Source organism: Podarcis bocagei (assembly GCF_964188305.1).
Source record: "Podarcis bocagei genome assembly, chromosome: 5".
Taxonomy (NCBI): domain Eukaryota; kingdom Metazoa; phylum Chordata; class Lepidosauria; order Squamata; family Lacertidae; genus Podarcis; species Podarcis bocagei.
In genome coordinates this window covers 4,607,333-4,627,485 of record NC_138129.1, presented here as the reverse complement: position 1 = coordinate 4,627,485, position 20,153 = coordinate 4,607,333, and the positions used below count along the sequence as shown (strand labels likewise).

The 20,153-nt window shown below is 48.3% G+C and overlaps 1 protein-coding gene across 2 annotated transcripts; it reads left to right on the top strand.

Moving 5' to 3' along the window:
• The first annotated feature begins 859 nt into the window (after positions 1-859).
• On the top strand, positions 860-20,094 carry TBC1D20 (TBC1 domain family member 20). 2 transcript variants are annotated; one of them, XM_081196530.1, is made up of 8 exons: positions 860-1,063; positions 4,933-5,118; positions 5,720-5,800; positions 8,204-8,390; positions 11,293-11,394; positions 11,869-12,010; positions 14,565-14,674; positions 15,975-20,094. In XM_081196530.1, exons 1-8 carry the CDS (start codon positions 1,009-1,011, stop codon positions 16,231-16,233), a joined length of 1,122 nt encoding a protein of 373 aa, XP_081052656.1. In that variant the 5' UTR covers positions 860-1,008; the 3' UTR covers positions 16,234-20,094. The 2 variants fall into 2 exon arrangements, with proteins under 2 accessions (XP_081052656.1, XP_081052655.1); XM_081196529.1 differs by having other exon boundaries at positions 865-1,063; positions 14,490-14,674.
• Positions 20,095-20,153: the final 59 nt, after the last annotated feature.

The following is a 20,153-nucleotide window of genomic DNA, read 5'->3' as shown; positions in this document are numbered from 1 at the left end:
ACAACTTGGCCATGCATAGACATCAAACCCACCCATCCGCTCCAGCAAAGTGCAAATTCCTCCTCCAGCTCTTCCTCCAAACTGCATGCCCATCCAGTGCATACTTTACAGATGAATTATCTGATGCAGTCTCTACCGATCCTTTCCATTCATCCACTCCGAGCAAATGTTTCCTCAGGTTCTTGGCTGGGTTTAACAGCAGCATGCGTGTAAGATTAGGTAATCACAGGGTGCTCAGTCCTTAAGGCACGGTTTCTTAGGCAATTTAGATTTCACGTATATTTTTCTGATCATCCACGTGACGTCGTCCTCATCCACCGCCCCCCGATTTAATTCAGATTTTTCTGATCTGCGCAGAATGTGTCAAGTAAAAAATAAACACAAGATCACACGCTGTCCAGCTGTGGGCACAGCATTAGGCACTTTAGCCTAATGGTTGCCATCAATTTGAGTTGAATTAATTTTATAATGAAATGATTTTAGAATGTTGTACTGTTTTATTGTTGTTAGCCGCCCTGAGGCCGGCTTCGGCTGGGGAAGGCGGGATATAAATAAAATTTATTATTATTATTATTAGGTGGGCATTGTGGTTCTTTAAATGTGTGCCAGCACATTATAAAATGGGCAGTGCTAAAAGGCTCTTTGGTTGGCAGCTTACACATAAAAGACAGCGTTTGCTCCCCTACACTTTCTATCTCTATGTTCAACCTCCGAACCCTTTGCGTGCCGCTCTAGCCTTTCCCTGCGACATCTATGGTAAAAGCCGCTGCGCTATCGAGCACAGAAACAGAGCCGTGAAAGAGGAAGGCGGGTGCAACGCATGCGCGGCGTGCGCTCGAAGCGCGGCGGTTGGCGGCTGCGGTGACGTCTTTGGCAGGCGCCAGCCGAGGCGGGCAAGAAGCGAGAAGTGGGCGGAGCCTCGGGAGGGAGGAGTAAGGGAAGAGGGGAAAAAGAGACACGAAGCCGGAGAGGCCCGGCCGGGATGCTCCTCGGCGGCGCCCAGAGACCATGGCCCTCCGGAGGCCGCCGCCGCCGCCGCCGCACCAAGACAACGGGAGGCGAGGTACGCGGGCCGCTCGGCCGGCGGGGGTGCGAGGCCCTCGGCCGACTTGACCGCCGGGCGCCTGAGGGGGCAAAGGGAGGCCTTGGCTCCGCTGAGGGGCGACGCGGCCCTGAGGGAGAAGGGGCGGAGCGGAGAGGAGGCCACGCCCCGTCCCCCTCGCTCAGGAGGCAGGAGCCAATCGGAGGGGGCCTTTCCGGGGGTGGGCGGGGCGACTGGTGACGCTTCCTCCCCTCTCTTCTCAGAAGTGTCAGGCAGAAGTCGAACAGGTGAAGCAACTGCGACTCCCGCCATCTGGCTCCCTGTGCAGTTTATTTAATTATTTTTTGGGGGGGGAGGCAGATTTTTCCAAAGCACTACAGTGGGAGGCCACTTGAATGGGGCTGAGAGCATAGCTGTCAACTTTCGAATGTGAAAATAAGGGATCAGCAGCCTCACCTGTCCCGGAGACAGGCTACGGGGTATCTAACAATCCGGGAGAGCAGCAGGAAGCGGCGCTGAAATAAGGGAATTTCCCGCAAAAAAAGGGAAGGTTGACAGCTATATGGGTGGGAGGAAGCTGCTGCTCCTCCCCCCCCCCCCGGCAGTGCTGAGACAGGTGTGTGTTCATACCATTTCGCTTCCAGTGCAAAAGTGAAGTAGGTGGGCGGGCTTCTCTCAAGAGGGTTAGGACCCATCTGCAGGGATACTGCAGATAAGGTGTTTTCTCTCTTTCTGATATGCGCATACTTTCACTTAACAAAATTTTAAAAAGGTAAAGGGACCCCTGACCATTAGGTCCAGTCGTGGCCGACTCTGGGGTTGCAGCGCTCATCTTGCTTTATTGGCCAAGGGAGCCGGCATACAGCTTCCGGGTCATGTGGCCGGCATGACTAAGCCGCTTCTGGTGAACCAGAGCAGCGCACGGAAACGCCGTTTACCTTCCCGCCGGAGCGGTACCTATTTATCTACTTGCACTTTGACATGCTTTCGAACTGCTAGGTTGGCAGGAGCAGGGACCGAACAATGGGAGCTCACCCCATTGTGGGGATTCGAACCGCTGACGTTCTGATCGGCAAGTCCTAGGCTCTGTGGTTAACCCACAGCGCCACCCACGACCCTTTAACAAAATTTAGGTACCGTTTTATTGGAAAACCTGTAAGCAGTTTACAAGAAGTGTTGGAATAAAAGCAAATAAAACATTTACAAATGATTAAAATTAGCAGTAAAGGAAATTGAAACACAGCAGCTGCCTGGGTGAGGGCTGGAATGCTCTTGGTCTAAGAGCTAACGTAGAAGTGGGGAACCTTGAGCTCAGGAACCAGGTGCAGCCATTTCTACCTTTCTTTCATTCATTCATTTCATTTATTGGACTTATTAGACACTTGTCGCCCGAAGGTCTCCAAGCAACTTGCAGCAAAAAAAAAAAAAGATATACAATATATAATATCATAGGACTTTCCCCAGGATAAACACCCTTCGCCAGCCCTGCTTTGCAACCTCCTTTTTGTCTGGCTAGAATGTGCTGTTAAACTCTGATTGAGAGGGATATGCATGCAGCTTTCTGTACAAAAGCAAAATTAGTATTCTTTGCTGCACCTACATTTGCTTCTGGCCCCACCTACCACTGGTGTGCTGCCCTAGAAGCATTGTGGCCCTCATAATGAAACATTCCACACCTAACTGAATTATTCCTTTTAGACAGATAAGTTTTTAGCCACCCTCCTGCATGTATGCAATCCATTTCACTGTTGCCTGTGCCACTGCGGGGCTTCTTTTGGGGGAGAAACAGTCCTTTATTCCACTCATACTTCTTCACTAAAGTCATGTGTGTGCAAAACAGGGTTGTCTCGGCTACTGCCGTCCTTGGGAACCAGAGCACTGAGGACCTTCCATTCCACTGTCATGATACCTGAGCAAATTAGCAATAAGGAGGATAGAGTGAAAGAGAAAGAAACCAGGGTCAATTTTTATTTAGATTGTGAGTCAAGTAGAAAGAAATCCTTCTTCTGTTTGCTCGTCTTGCTTATTTTGGGATGATTTCTGACAAGTGGCATGTAGCTTTCCAAGTTCCAACATTGTGTTCTGTAGAAACTGAGCACTCATGAAATTTCCTGCCAAAACAACCCTCTGTATGTGGCTGGAAACGCAGAAGAGTTGTACACTGCATAGCAAAGTTTTTAAGGCACTGCTGTAAACTGCAGGGGGTGTGTGTGAGGGTTTTTGGTGCCCTCCTTTTGGGTCATTTGTTGTCTTTCAAAACTATCCAGAGTGACAAGTTGCCTTGCCAAGTTAGAGCCCTTCAAATCAGCTCCCATCTGAATTCTAAGAGTGGGTGTTAAGGATGCAAATTGCACAAACAGAGTCTTATGAAAGAGGCTTTTAAATGCAAACTGGTCATGCTTCCACATATTTGGCTCCCTGAGGTTGTTGCTGCTCCCCACCCCCCACTGTCCTTCTTGCACTGGAGAAGTATATGAACATAAAACAAAGCAGCTGGTTATCACCAGCTTTTTCTGGTGGCTCTGATCCAGATGTGTAGCAGTGTTCACAATGAAACTGCAAAAGGTTTAGATCTTTGGGAGCTTGTTGTATTGTGCTCAATGCATTCAGCCAGCTGCTATGCATAACAGTCAGATATCCTTAAAAGGTTATACTGGATCACGTGCTTGCTTTGTGCTTGCCTTATTACTGCTGGCAGGGACGCGGGTGGTGCTGTGGGTTAAACCACAGAGCCTAGGACTTGCCGATCAGAAGGTCGGCAGTTCGAATCCCCGTGCCGGGGTGAGCTCCCGTTGCTTGGTCCCTGCTCCTGCCAACCTAGCAGTTCGAAAGCACGGCAAAGTGCAAGTAGATAAATAGGTGGGAAGGTCAACGGCGTTTCTGTGTGCTGCTCTGGTTTGCCAGAAGTGGCTTGGTCATTCTGGCCACATGACCCGGAAGCTGTACGCCGGCTCCCTTGGCCAGTAAAGCGAGATGAGCGCCGCAACCCCAGAGTCGGCCACGACTGGACCTAATGGTCAGGGGTCCCTTTAGCCTTTACCTATTACTGCTGGCAGCCCAGCCAGATGGGTGGGGTATAAATAATAAAATTATTATTATTATTAACCTTTGCATTAAAAACAAATTGGTTGGTTTTTAGCAACAGTCAAGTACTAAGTGCTACTGATGCAGGTGTTGCTTAGTTTGTGATTCATTGGAATGAGGTTACGTGTCTGTGTTGGTGTGAAGAAAGCTTTCTGTGATGCAACACTTTCTGATGTGATTCTGTTGAGCTGGAGACTGACGGTCCAATCTTTTGAGTGTACAATACCAAATTGTGTACAATACTAAACTGAAAGGAAAAAAGTGTCCTATGTGGCAATTGAGCAGTTCTGTCTTTCAGAGCATTAAGCTAAAGATTCCATAAATGGGTTGGTGGATGGTGATGGGGAAAGGAACTATTTGTGGGATTGAGTGTAAGTATGTTTGAACATTTTTAAAGATTGTATGAAATGTATGTTTGTATGCTTGTATATGTGTATTAATGATGAATTAAAAAATAAAAATTAAATAAAAAAATTAAAAAGAAGATTCCATAAATGAAACAGCTGAGTGTCAGCAAAGAGGTCACAAAGTTAATAGCCTGCAAGATTTGCATTGGCCCATCTGATGTTTGTTGTGTCACCATTGCCTTTCAGTCAACTATTAGGTTTCATCTTAAACAAGTTTATTGACTACACTGCAGAAAACACCCTGCCCTTAAGGCTGTTTTGGTGGGTTGGCCAGTGTGATCTAGCGCCCCACTTTCCCCATCTTGTAAATAAATTACTGTCCCCTTTTGAGGCCACAATCATTAGCAGGCGAAACTGCTGTTAAGGCTGGTTTGAATTTGATTTTTGTTTCTCTCGCAGACTGTGATTCGAAGAAAAAAAGGAAAGAAGCAGAGATCTACCAGGCCCTGAGCAGCGAGCCTGTGGATGTTGCTGCACTCAGGCGCATGGCTATCAGCGAAGGGGGGCTTCTGATGGATGAGATCCGCTGCAGGGTGTGGCCAAAGCTGCTTAATGTGAACACAGAGGACCTGCCACCTCGGCCAGGTGAAGCCACATAACGCTTGCAATCTGGGGAAAGACTCTGGGAACCTTTGAGCTTGAGTGTGGGGTTAATTACTCAAACAAAGCACAGTTTGCATTTTGGTTTTATTTTTTATGTAATTGGAGAGCTCTCTTCCATTAACATGGCTTTTAGTATTCACACAGAGTTGTTCCGTGGCTTCACCCTCTTGCATATTTAATGCTATTAAAAAGCAGATCCAGGAATGGTTTAGAATATAAATAAATAAATCCAGGAGTCCAGTAAAACTCCTCTTAGCTGCAGCCCCCACAGATGGCAGCAAATCCATTTGGAAGTGCAGCTGGTGCTGTCTGGTGCAATTAGCAGGCGAAGAGAAGCGTGTTCAGATGGCATTGCAATATGTGCTACCCTTAAGACTGATGTTTCCCTGGTGCTCAGAACCTGTGTTGTTAGTGTCCCATTGCATAGATCAAACCATGTTTTGAACAGTGATGAGTACTTGTTAATAGGTATTCAGTTTCAGTTTTTATGGCTGTATTAAACACACTTCCCTCCTTAGTTCCCTGGGGCTGGTCCTCCTTTTGTGACTACTGTGGATTTGTGACACTCTTCTGTCCCTCCTAGGTGAGGAACTCCGAGAGGACAACAAAGATTACCAGCAAGTGTTGCTGGATGTGAGGCGATCTCTCCGACGCTTTCCTCCAGGTACAAGAAGCACTCTCTCTGCTTCCAGCTGTGGGGTCTCTGCAGAAATCCCTTGGGTTGAAAGTAGAGATGACAGAGAATTTCATTTGGCCTGCATTTCTAGTGAAATGACCTAATTTACACCTCCCACACTTACACGCAGATTAAAATACAATCATCCTTTGGGATTTCACACTTCTCTGATTTCTTGGCTCAGAAAAAAAAGTATTTATGAAATGTATGCAATGACATAGTGTTTTGCAGCAAAGTGTACATTGAAATATTAATTTAGTTATGAATTTCCACACATATTTTGCTTTAAGAAATTCTCAGATAAATGTGGAAATGGGACAGAACAGATTTAGGAATAAATACATGGAAAATTGGCATGAGCTGGGAATAGACTGAACCATCTACCCCTAGTAGAAAACCATGATGCCTGAACTAGTTTAAGTTGATAGCTTAGACTTGCTGCTTGCGATATTGTTGCCCTAGCAACACCCCAGTGGCCCAGAATAAGTGAGTCTTGAGGGAGGTCCTCTGTTTCTTTATCTGCGCTTGTGTTTTCACTCCCCACCAATGGGTGATGCTGCTGCATGCTTCATTTAGCTGCTGCTTGCCTCAGACCATGGTACTCTTCAGCCTGAAGTGAAAGAGCTGGTGACTCTTAATGTGCTAAGCTGAGTCACTTTGCCAGCAGATCTAGTTCAGAGAGAACTTCTCCGTGCAGAGAGAAGCTTCCTCTTCTGTTTGCCACTGGCAATCCTGCTGTATTTCATTGTGCAGGAAAGGGTCCTGTGTACTACCAGAGGGTCTCATGTTTGCAGAATATCAACCCTGCTGGAAGAAATATCAACAACCTCAGATATGCAGATGACACAACCTTGATGGCAGAAAGTGAGGAGGAATTAAAGAACCTTTTATTGAGGGTGAAAGAGGAGAGCGCAAAATATGGTCTGAAGCTCAACATCAAAAAAATGAAGATCATGGCCACTGGTCCCATCACCTCCTGGCAAATAGAAGGGGAAGAAATGGAGGCAGTGAGAGATTTTACTTTCTTGGGCTCCATGATCACTGCAGATGGTGACAGCAGCCACGAAATTAAAAGACGCCTGCTCCTTGGGAGAAAAGCAATGCCAAACCTAGACAGCATCTTAAAAAGTAGAGCCATCACCTTGCCAACAAAGGTCCGTATAGTAAAAGCTATGGTTTTCCCAGTAGTGATGTATGGAAGTGAGAGCTGGACCATAAAGAAGGCTGATCGCCGAAGAATTTATGCTTTTGAATTCTGGTGCTGGAGGAGACTCTTGAGAGTCCCATGGACTGCAAGAAGAACAAACCAATCCATTCTTAAGGAAATCAGCCCGGAGTGCTCACTGGAAGGACAGATCATGAAGCCGAGGCTCCAATACTTTGGCCACCTCATGAGAAGAGAAGACTCCCTGGAAAAGACCCTGATGTTGGGAAAGATGGAGGGCACAAGGAGAAGGGGACGAAAGAGGACGAGATGGTTGGACAGTGTTCTCGAAGCTACCAGCATGAGTTTGACCAAACTGCGGGAGGCAGTGGAAGACAGGAGTGCCTGGCGTGCTCTGGTCCATGGGGTCACGAAGAGTCGGACACGACTAAACGACTAAACAACAACAACAAATATTTGTAGCTGAAAAGTTTGGAGCCTGACTGCACAAGTGTAAACTACTCCCTTCTCTTGCACTGGAACAATTAGCCAATTGAAGGGTGTTGCGTTTTATACTGTCTCAAGCCAGCTAAACACATGAAAATATGACCTTGCCTTGTGCCAAGTAATGTCATAGGTCCATCTAGCCTACGCCCTGACTGTCTTTGGTGGCAGCTCTTCAAGATCACAGCAGGATCTTTCCCCCCCAAGTCCTGCTGCCGCCTAAGTTCCTGAAGATGCAGCTGAAGGAACCAAACACTGAGTCTCCCTCTGAGCACCAGCAATATTTTGATATTCAATGAAGCTGCGAGGCTTGTGATTAAAATAAGAGATAAATTGCCTGGGAAATTATCAGATTTATTGCTTGAACCAAGGGATGCCCACCTTCAGATAGAGATGCTGTAATCTGCTATTACCAGGTTTTCTTGCAGGGATACAGTGACTGGTTAACTGCTTTATGCTTGCAGTGCAGACTTACTGAGCTTCTGCTATTGAGTTTGGCCATGCGGGACTGCACACTGTATGCACAAGAAAGTAATGGGGCTGAGGAGGTAATTAACCCCCATCATTAAATCCAGGAATCCCTTAATGATTCTGCCTTTGGATCTATGTGTGTTGCCTTCAGCTGGCAGGAGACAAGAGAGACAGGCAGCTGAAGTAACTCGTGTCACTGGGATGCAGGATGTTGTCATGTGGATGTTCTCAGCTGCCAACTCTCTGAACCCTTCTTGTTGCTCTCCCTGCAGGGATGCCAGATGAGCAGAGGGAGGGGCTGCAGGAAGAGCTGATTGACAGCATCCTGCAGGTCTTGCAGCGCAACCCACAGCTTCACTACTACCAAGGCTACCACGACATCGTGGTCACGTTTCTGCTTGTGGTTGGAGAGAGACTGGCAACGGCCCTCGTGGAAAAGCTTTCAACCCATCACCTCAGGTACTCTTGTCTGCGTTAGAAAGCACCCCTGCCTGCGGAGCTGGAAAGGAGTCATGGAGCAGGCTCCCGGGTTGCTGCGCAGTGGCGAATTCACATGGCGACCCAACTGGGTTCCAGGAATAGGTTAGCGGTGGCTGTTAGGTCTCTGCTGCAGAATGGTGCCTTTGCCTTTAACAAGGAGCGAGCCAGAAAGAAAAGTCCACACAGTGAAAACAAGGATGCTCAAGTTGCTCCTTACCTTGGAACCCCCAGATCTCCAACTTTCTCTCTCTGAGCCAGGGGTCAGCAACCTTTTTCAGCCATGGGCCGGTCCACTCTCCTTCAGACCTTGGGGGGGGGCGGACTATATTTTTTTTTGGGGGGGGGGAGAAGAACTAATTCCAATGCCTCACAAATAACCCAGAGATGCATTTTAAATAAAAGCAGACATTCTACTCATGTAAAAACACGTTGATTCCCAGACCGTCTGCAGACCAGATTGAGAAGGTGATTGGGCCGGATGGGGCTGCATCCGGCCCATGGGCCTTAGTTTGCCTACCCCTGCTCTGAGCACATCCAATGGGATTTACATAGGAAGCTCCCTTATATTGAGTCAGACCATTGGTCTACCTAGCTTGGTGTTGCCTACATTGACTGGTAGCTGCTCTCTATGCTTTCAGGCAGGGGACATGCCCAGCCTTACCTGCAAACGCCAGGGATTGAACCTGGCACCTTTTTGCATGCAAAACATGTTCTCTAACACTAAGCTCTGGCCCTTCCCATTAAGTGTCTTTCCTGCCACAGTGGGTCTTAAAGCCTTTGTACTGTGCATCAGCCTCCCGCTAAGGGAGCTGGGGTTGGTTCTTGAGTGGAGCTGCCTAGTGCCTGTGTTCTTTCCACTTCCCGCTGTTTGGGTTTGCAGCCTCCCAACCTCCCAATGAGGGTTAAAAGGGACGCGGGTGGCACTGTGGTCTAAACCACAGAGCCTAGGGCTTGCCAATCAGAAGGTCAGCGGTTCGAATCCCCGTGACAGGGTGAGCTCCCATTTCTCGGTTCCTTCTCCTGCCCACCTAGCAGTTTGAAAGCATGTCAAAGTGCAAGTAGATAAATAGGTACTGCTCTGGTAGGAAGGTAAACGGCGTTTCCGTGCGCTGCTCTGGTTCGCCAGAAGCAGCTTAGTCATGCTGGACACATGACCCGGAAGCTGTCTGCAGATAAACGCCGGCTCCCTCGGCTTATGGAGTGAGATGAGCGGGCAACCCCAGAGTTGTCCATGACTGGACCTAATGGTCAGGGGTACCTTTACCTTTAATGACAGTTAAACGTCCCCTACCTCCTGACTGTTAGCTTGCTCAGTTGGAGGAGGGACAGGCAGGCCCTTCTGAAGGGAGAAGTCCAATTCCCCTCCTCTCTGAACCACATTCGCTGCAGGTCACCCAGGTTTATTAAAAAAATTAAAGGGTAGGTTTCAACATTGTGCTATTACAAACGTTCCATCTGTGCAAGCATATTAGGTTGCCAGATGGAATGACTCCCCCTTCCCCCCGTTCTGGGGTTTCTGCCACCCACTCCAGGGCCAAGGTAGGGTGGGCAAGGAGAAGGAAGCTCCACTGTGCAAGCAAAAGCCCTTACGGAGGGCTTCCACTGATAGGTTTGTTGGGTGAATCCCACCCAAAGATTCAACACCTCCTTCTTGCACTTCCATTGGGCTTCTGTAATAGAGATGGTTGAAACCTAGGTCCTTTGCTATAGACGTTGCACCCTTCCTCGTTGTTCTAGGACTGTGCTAACTAAAGTTCCCGGAACTATTCTGCCCAGGAATCAGCATTGTGTTGCTTTTGCTGTTGCTTCTTGATGTAGATTAGAAAACAGTTCTGCTGCACTTTGATAAGGCGGTGGTAGTTCTGCCCAACTCAGTGAAAAAGCGCAGTGGGGAAGGGACTGGAGAGCAGACTGGATGGATTAAAATCTTCTGGGTAGAAGTAAGAGGACATAATCTATTCTGATCTTATTGTAACTGCAATACAAACAGAGTTGCAATACGCACAATATGTCTTAAAAGAGGACAAAGAAAAAATGTATTTCACTGTACTGTGGGATGGCAGGTGCAGTTATAAGGGAGGCTGAGGAATGCCTGAGGCTTTGCTGCTGCTCTTTCCCAATTTCCATCCATTGTTATCTTGTTTGCAATGGGAGGGACTGGGCAGCTGTGAGAGTTAAGTATTCCAGTCCCAAACAAAAACCAGGCCAGCCTTCAGAGAAATCACTCTCACACCCTTTCTAAATACTAACTAGAAGTTGAGGCAAAGGTTGAAGGCGTGTGTTAAATCTACAGAGCCTGCTGGGAGAGAGGGTTGTTTTTCCCAGATTCTTCTCAGGACCAGCCCTTGCCAGACTTTCCTGAAGCTAGCTTTTGCAGAAACCTTAGTGGCTAGTGGCAATGGCCAGTTTCTGAACCCAGCATCTACTTTCAATCTGTGTCGAAGCAATTGTGGCATTCACAGTGCACCAAGCCCCTTGTGAACATAGTTTTCTCAAGAACATAAAGTGTGTTGTTGTTTTCCAAAAGCAAGCCATGACTTTGGACCCACGCCTTCTGGGTTTCTGCATGTTTTTCTGCTGGAGTCCTGGTGACTTTCCTTTTCTAAAATAAAAAAATTGGACCTGCACGGTCACTTGTCTTTCTCCATTGCAACAGCCTCTCTTGTGTTCACGTTTGTACACTTGCCGGCTGCTTACTGTGAGTGAGCCTCTGGTTGTTGGAACCAAAAAGTATCCCATCTCCTATTCCCACTTCCCTGGGCATTTGGGTATCTCTTGGCTTGTGGTCTGCTTTGCACCGTTTGCTGTCTGTGATAAACAAGAGAGCATTTGCTTCACACTGCCTCATGCCTTGGCTGACCAGACTTGCTTTGCCTGGTAGGGATTTTATGGACCCGACAATGGACAACACCAAGCACATCTTAAACTACCTGATGCCCATTATAGACCAGGTGAATCCAGAATTGCACGACTTCATGCAGAGGTAGGTAGAAGTGCTGCACTTTCCTTTTTTTAAAAAAATGCATGCAATTGAAGGTTAACTCTAGGAAGTCCTCCTTTACTGCTTCCTAGCATGACTGAGCAGTGCCTTTTTCAGCGCCCCTCTCGAGAAGCAAACCTTGGAGAATTTGGTGATGCAGTTAGTGGCTTCTAGGCCTTCTGTGTCCATATTCCTTTGTATTCTCTGAGAAATAGAATTGGAAGCGACCTTGAAGTGGGACATCCAAAAGCATTTCTGATAGGCAGACACCTGTTCAGTCTTGGCAACCTCCAAGGAGGAAGATGCCACAAAGCTCTTTTGATAGCTTGTCCCTTCCTGAATTGCTGCTGAATCCCATGCCATATCAGGAGGAGAACAGCCATCCCAGATGCAACTTGCAACCAGGGGGGAAATGGTTGCGCAAACGGGATGCTTTGCCTTGACCCTTTTGTTTCTTTCTTCCTCTTTTTTGCACAGAGCTGAAGTGGGGACCATTTTTGCTCTCAGCTGGCTGATCACCTGGTTTGGACACGTGCTGTCTGACTTCAGACACGTTGTGCGGTTGTACGACTTCTTCCTGGCATGCCATCCGCTAATGCCAATCTACTTTGCAGCAGTGGTAGGTGTGGCAGCAGTGGAACATGAACCAAACCAGGCTGTGCTTTTTGCTTCCCGCCCCACTCTTTAAAATGATTTAAGGTGCATAGAGCTGCAAGAGACAGCTTTGCTGCTTAGTGGCTTCTTTGCCTTCAGCACAGAGTTCCAGTTGCAAACCTTCCATCAAGAAAACAAGCTTGAGTCTGTAGCAAAGAGTATCTGCTTCTCCTCCTTGCGTTAAGCTATTATAATAATAATTTCTTATTTATACCTCACCCATCTGGCTGAGTTTCCCCAGCCACTCTGGGCGGCTCCCAATCGAGTGTTAAAAACAATACAGCATTAAATATTAAAAACTTCCCTAAACAGGGCTGCCTTCAGATGTCTTTTAAAGATAGGATAGCTGCTTATTCCCTTCACATCTGAAGGGAGGGTGTTCCACAGGGTGGGTGCCACTACCGAGAAGGCCCTCTGTCTGGTTCCCTGTAACCTCACTTCTTGCAACAATGGAACCGCCAGAAGGCCCTCGGAGCTGGACCTCAGTGTCCGGGCTGAACGATGGGGGTGGAGATGCTCCTTCAGGTATACAGGACCAAGGCCATTTAGGGCTTTAAAGGTCATCACCAACACTTTGAATTGTGCTCAGAAATGTACTGGGAGCCATTGTAGGTCTTTCAAGACCGGTGTTATGTGGTCTCGGCGGCTACTCCCAGTCACCAGTCTAGCTGCCGCATTCTGGATTAATTGCAGTTTCCGGATCACCTTCAAAGGTAGCCCCACGTAGAGCGCATTGCAGTAGTCCAAGTGGGAGATAACTAGAGCATATTATTATTGTTACCATCATCATCAGTTTTGCTGTGCTTGGGCAGAGAAGTGCAGAGGAGTTTCACAGAAACGTTGCCAGCAGTCCATACCATAGGGATGGGAAATATTCTGCATGTTGGAGAGCAAGGCTGCTGTTTGTCAGAGGACGATGGATCATTACTTGGGACCTATCCATAAAGTCAAGAGTGAGCTACTGCTGTGGAGCCATGCGTGCTTGTGCTCTCGTTCTCTTACTCCTGGCAGCTCTCACATGCAGCAGCAGCACAAGGGCTGCATCTGGTTGCCTGGAGGAAATTTTGACTTGCCACAGTTCATGGAATCATATAACTTTTAGAGTTGGAAGAGACCCCAAGGGGCATCTAGTCCAACTCTCTGCAATACAGCAAAATTATAAGGGAGACACATGGACTGCATATCACTTCCTATTTCCAAACTACAAACAGGAGCATACCCAAAGGGTTTAGAGTGGAACCCTCCTTGCAGCTGCTTTGGCAGGGACCTTTTCCTTTTTTTAAAAAAAAATGGAATTTTATTTACAACACAACATAACCCCCCCCCAATACAGAAATCCACCCTCATTAAATGTAACATACAATGAGCATAACATACAACAATAGAAACAACAAAATAAAAGACTTCCTTTATCCTGTATCTGGCTTCCTTATTTACTTCTTATAAGCTGTTTCCTTTATGAATAATTATTAATATTTTTCTAATTATAACTTAAATATCCACAAAGTCTCCTGCAGACATTAATCGAAACAAGTCTGGGTATGTATTTTAGGGCACTGTTTTGCGAAGTATTCTCTGCATTTCCCCCATGCTTTTTGAAACTCTTGTCACACGAGATCACAGGTGGCAGGGACCTTTTGAACCCTTGGCGACGGTAGCCCTGTGACAGGGAAGTGTTGGCGCCGTGCGCCACCTAAGCTGAGTAATAATAATAATAATAATAAATTTTTATTTATACCCCGCCCTCCCCAGCCAAGGCCGGGCTCAGGGCGGCTAACAAGCAATAATAAAAACAAGTTGAATGAATACAACTTAAAAACAAGATTAAAATAACAACATTAAATATTGAAACATTAAAATATTAAAATGCAGCCTCATCACAGGAGGAGAAAGGAAAAAGGAAAAAGAAAGGGGGAGGGAATCAAATTGACTCCAAGCCAAAGGCCAGGCGGAACAACTCTGTCTTACAGGCCCTGCGGAAAGAAATCAGATCCTGCAGGGCCCTGGTCTCATGAGACAGAGCGTTCCACCAGGTCGGGGCCAGAGTTGAAAAGGCCTTGGCTCTGGTTGAAGCTAATCTAACTTCCTTAGGGCCCGGGACCTCTAGGGTGTGGCTATTTATGGACCTTGAGGCTCTCCATGGGGCATACCGGGAGAGGCGGTCCCGTAGGTACGAGGGTCCTAGGCCGTGAAGGGCTTTAAAGGTGAAAACCAGCACCTTAAATCTGACCCTGTACTCCACCGGCAGCCAGTGCAGCTGGAAAAGCATTGGGTGAATATGCTCCCATGGCAGAGACCCCGTGAGGAGCCTCGCTTCAGCATTCTGCACCCGCTGGAGTTTCTGGGACAGCTTCAAGGGCAGCCCCACATAGAGCGAATTACAGTAGTCAAGCCTGGAGGTGACCGTGGCATGGATCACTGAGTTGCTGCTTGCTTCTCTGCAGATCGTGCTCCATCGCGCACCGGAGGTTCTCGCCTGTGAGTGTGACATGGCCTCCGTCCACCATCTTTTATCGCAGATCCCACAAGACCTTCCGTACGAGACCCTGATCAGTCGAGCTGGAGACCTCTTCGTTCAGTTTCCACCATCGGAACTTGCCCGGGAGGCTGCTCAGCAGCAAGCCGAAAGGTGGGTAATGACAGACTTTAGTTGGGGCGTTAGTGGAGACGTAGCGCAGCGTACTCCTCCTGGGGTCGTTTGTCCACCTTGGGTCCCCACCATGTCCTCTTCTCTCACACGAGGCTCCTAGAAGCTGTCAGCATGCGACAGCGGCCACACCCCGGGAACGGCTTTGACTGGCCAGCTAAACCAGGTGAGGGTAGCGGGTGGGTCTCAAACCCTCAGTGAGTTAGGGACTTCCCCTGCATGTGAAGACAGGCTCTGGTGGATTGGGCGAGACCAGTCGTGGGTCCAGCAATCAAAAAGGCAGTATCTGCACCTGCTGGCCACACTACCAGCAGTACTGAGGAATTCAGAAAGAAGCAGAGATTTCTCCTCCATGTGCCAAAAAGGCAACCCACTCTCTGCCTTTAAAACTTCAGTTTGAGAAAAGTAGCTTGCCCTTTCAGCAGTTGAGTTTTCACTCCGTAGCTGCTTATGTCGTCTGCTGCAGCAGAAAAAAAGGAGCAAGAAACCCAAACAGCGGCCCTGAAAGATAAAGAGCGCGTGAGAGCTCCACTATCCTCTTCTGAGCATCTCAAATATCCGTTGTCCCTTTTGCCTGTTGTGTAAGATAAGGTCACTCAAGGTTTCTACAAGTGCCGTCTCCTGGCTCTGATAACAGCTGCAGGCCGGTTTGATCGCCTGCTGGCTGTGGGTCTCAGATGTTGCCTGTGTAGACAGAATGGGGCTGGCTGCTTGTTTCTAGGTATCCATGTGAGTTCAGCAAGCAAGGTCATTTCAGGAGTTCAGGAAACTCTGATCTGCTCTTCCATTCCCTCGTCTGAGGTGGACTGATCCCTAGGAAGTGAGCTTCCTGCCCATATCCTTTGAAGAGAACCAAACCTGAGAATTTTAACTTGTGTTAAAGTTGCTAGTTTCCAAGATCCGGAAAACAAAACTTAACTTCGGGGGTGCTTTCCACATTTATTGTGATACCCTGAGCCAGCATGGTGTAGTGGTTAAGAACGGTAGACTCGTAATCCGGGGAACCGGGTTCGCGTCTCCGCTCCTCCACACGCAGCTGCTGGGCGACCTTGGGCTAGTCACACTTCTCTGAAGTCTCTCAGCCCCACTCACCTCACAGAGTGTTTTTGGTGGGGGAGGAAGGGGAAGGAGAATGTGAGCCGCTTTGAGACTCCTGAAGGGGAGTGAAAGGCGGGATATCGAGTCCAAACTCCTCCTCCTTCTTCTCCACAACAGGAGAACCATATCCTGCCTGGCTGTTTGGAATGACGTGCCCTGCCTCTGTTTCCTTCTTCCCCTACAGGACGGCTGCTTCCACCTTCAAAGACTTTGAGCTGGCTTCAGCCCAGCAGCGGCCCGACACGGTTCTCCGGCAGCGCTTCAGAGAGCGGCTCCGCGCGGAGGAGCGGGCAAAGATGCTCTTGGCAACGAAACCAAGGACCAACCGCTTTGTCAAGCTGGCAGTCATGGGGCTGACGGTGGCGCTGGGCGCGGCAGCTTTGGCTGTGGTGAAGAGCGCGCTCGAGTGGGCACCCAAATTCGAACTCCAGATATTCCCCTGAGAGTCGAGGAGGAAGTTCTCCGCTTACCGTGTCCTGTTTGGTACGCCAGGCATAGGCAGCCATGTCTGCAGAAGGCAAATTGGGTTTTTGAAGCCCCTGCTCTCTTTCCTGCCCCCCTCCTGCAACCTGCCTTACTAATTCAAGCCACCAGGCCTGGACCTGCAGTCATCCTGCTCTCACCTCCTCTTCGTCGTCCTCCCTGAGCATCCAGAGCCTCTGGGGAACCTCTTTCAGAACAAGGGAAGTGGCTGCCTTGGTTACTACAAGGCTAAAGAACCTCAATTTTTGCTGTGCTTCCTGCCCTGTTCATGGGCTTGTAGCCTGTGTAGCGCTTGAGAGAAGGTCCATTCTTCCCTCTGGGTGTTTGGCAAAATGGGAGAGAAAGAAACAGAAGAATATTTTCAGGGACGGTGCTGGTTCTGCAATATTAACTGAGATGGGGTGAGGGGAGATGAGTCTGGGCCCAACCGTTCAGAGGTGTTTTCCCCTCCTTTCCCTCTCACCTATTTAGTTGCCTGCATTCCTAGATGTGGAACTGAAGAGGCAGTTTCCGACAAGTCAAAACACTGGGAATCTGCTTGTTTTTGCTTTTGAGGTCTGCAGCAGATTGGCTCACGTTATCTCTCTCGACTGCGAAGCCTGCAGCAGGGGTTGCAAGCATATGAACATGTTTCATCTTGGAGACCATGTAGCTGTCACCCACCCACCCACAGCACAGCTATTTCTCTCAGCCAGGCCCGAGTAGGAAATTCTGCATCTGGCGCATGAGGAGTTACTCCTTGGAACATGGTCCATTATGGCTTTCAGGGTTATTTCTGTTGCTACCATCTTGCAAAATCAATAGCAGCAGTTTCCGTTAATGATCTTTCCGTTAAGGGAGAGATCTTCCTGTTGTGAAATTTCGCCCTGTTGCAGGACCAACGTAGTTGATGTGGAAAGAAAAGTGCTTTAAAAGATCTGAGCCACTAACAGAAATAGACGTATTGTCATGCACGAAGGGTTTTCCAGAAACTGTCCACTCAATCCAAAGTCCCAGGCACTCCATCGATAAGCCCCCATTCACCTCTACCTCCTTCCTCTGCTAATAAACCCTCACAAGTGTCCTTACCTAATTTACACAGCTGAGTCCCTTTTCCCTGATGGCAATTATGTATTCAGTCACCTGTAAAACTACCTTCTCAGTCGGCCAAGCATTACTGTGGAGGGCGAAGGAAAGTCCAAACCAAGGACCCAACTGCTTGGTCAAACTGGCAGCCCTGAGGCTGATGGTAATGCTGCGTTCGCCAACTTTGTCACGTTTGAGCAGACAGCAGAGCACTTGGGACCTGCGGCCTTTTGCTATCCGCTGCGATGAACTCATTCCAACAGCGACAGAAGCCCAGGTTGCTCCCTCTACCCTGGAAGATGAGCAGACTTGGCCATTCAAAAGGAGCAGCTCCCAGAAGACGCCACAGTGCCTGGAGCCCTTAACGACACGGTAGAAAGGCCTAGCGCTAACCAGTGCATGCGTTTGTTTTGCTTTTAAGAGTGCTGGAATCTGCTGTGCATTGGGATTTGCAGTCACCGGAAAGACAGGGAGCAGAAAAACAGAGAGACCTCCTTTTACCTGTTTTGCCTGCTGGGAATATCTTCTCACCAAGCCAAGAACTGACCCCGGAAGGACACATTGCTGCCTCTCTATTTGGATTGTGCTTCCTGCAACCAAATCATTCAGCTATTGGTGTCTTTTGGGGGGAGTTTTTCTTCTCCAGTGGGGCAGTGCCGTTCAGCTTGGGCGGGAGGCAGATCAACCTGCCACCCATTGGTTGTGGGCCTTGTGGTATCAGGAAGCCATGGGCATGGGGATACCAGCATGTCCCACGAGCAACAGTGAAAAGCAGGGAGGTGAAAGTGTCATCTTAGTCCCCGGTAGCCAATGCAGTTGCTCTCCAGATGTTAAACTACAGCTCCCATCATCCCTGAGGAAGGTGGGAGTGCAGTACCTGAAATATCCACATTGGCTACGCCTTTCTCAAGTGGCCACAGTGTGGATCGTAGCGTTCCTCTGGAAGAGCAGGGGCTTGAATGATTGACACCTGCCGCAAGGGCTGTGGCTTTTCGTTACCGGATGGTGTGGGATGGAAGAAACACGTGAAGCATTATTTTACTAAGCACTTTATGAAAATCAAGGCTAAAAGATGAAGACTTAGAAGGAGGCCTAACTATCCCTTGTGGGTTTTCTTCTTGCCTTAGCAGAAAATGGTTTCCTAGCAGGTTCAGACACTTTCCATTTGAGGTATATATGAGACCTATGGAAGCTGCATCTGCAGCCTGAACGAGGCTGGATGCAGCCTTGGCCTGAAGCTATTCCATGTTATTCAGGCAGCAGAATGCAGAAAAAGGTTTAAGACAAGCACCCTCTTCCCTCTGCTCCTTGTGGCAATGATGGGCTGACTTCTGGTTTATTAAAATGGAAGAGTCATTTCCTCCCTCACACGATCTACCACCAGATATAGATATGTATTAAAACCCCCAAATTTCAGCAGGTCTAGAATCTGCGGAAACGAAACTTCGTGCAGCGGTGGCAAAGGGAAGGTTTGTTTCATGATCAGCATTCACCAGCTTTTTAAGCTGAAAGCACACAAAACCAGCTGATTACAATTAGCGGAATCTGCTAGTAAAGTGAGACTGCAGCACTTCAGGTTTGAATGCTCTCATATGCGAGAGAATATTCTCTGTGTGTTGAAAACCAGCCTGTCAGGGGAAAGGGTTCAGCCTAGTTTTTCCCCACCCACCCCCACATGCTTTTTTCTGCCTGCGGGGAGGACATTGCCTGAAGCCTGGAGTGATAACTGTAAGGCAAGCTTTGCCACTTGATTTAGCTGAAAGTATAAACTGACCCTTGTTATCCCAGAGGGAAGACCAGTACAAGTGAGCGCAAACACTTTGCTCTCCGTTGACTGCAATGAAGGGAGGAACTCATGCATCAAGAATAAACCACATGGAAGACCATCATGTATGTGAAGCCACAGGAGGTGGGACTAACCTTTTATCTCCATCCTTTTAGCTGTGCAGAGACAAGAGTTAAGCCCCAGGCTGCCTCTTCCCTCTGATGTGCATTGCTGCAGGCTGGTGAATTCGACAGCCACATAACTCTGCCTTTGTGTCTCCTGCAAAGTCGCTCACTCTGCTTGCGGTAACTGTTGGAATTCGTGCCGAAGCAGGTGGCCACCATGAATGCATTTGGTGACACGCTACAGTTTCGCCAGGTTCCCTAAAGCAGAGTGTCCCTTGGACTTTGGGGACTGAACCATTACTGTAGCCTGCCTGCTAACACTAGGAAACCACTGAGCAGCCTGTTGAATTTTACAACTAGCCAGGCTTGTAGGGCGGCCTGCTGGTTTACGTAGTTGCAGACCGGTAGCAAAACCAGATGTGGTTTAAGTGACACCCAGCTGGGCCACTTGCATAGACTAGCAGGCTCCCTTTGTTGGTGCTCCTTCACGACTCGTGCAGGCCTCGCTGTTGCCAACCCGCAATAGATACGGCAACAGGTGTGTCAAAAAAAATGAGCACTTTCTGAAGGGGAGAGGCAGCTGGAAGAAGAAACAGCTGCTGCCGTTACAGGCTGCAACGCCAGACGTCCTGGATGCCAGACATCCTGGGTCAAAATCATGGCCAGGGAGATGCCGGCCAACTCTAAGCCACCTTCCGTGGGGAAATCGGTTGTTTCTTTCCTCGTGCATAAGCGTTCTCTGATGAAGTTGCTACTCTGTATAAAGATTATACATATGTATGTAAAATGCAGATTTGTACAAGGCTTGTAATTGTGTAAAAAAATACCCCAACAACCAAATAAACACTATACCCACTTACTAAACAGATGCGTTTGCAGCACTGCGTTTTCTCCTCTTCCCTGACCCACTTTGACTCGTTTTAGC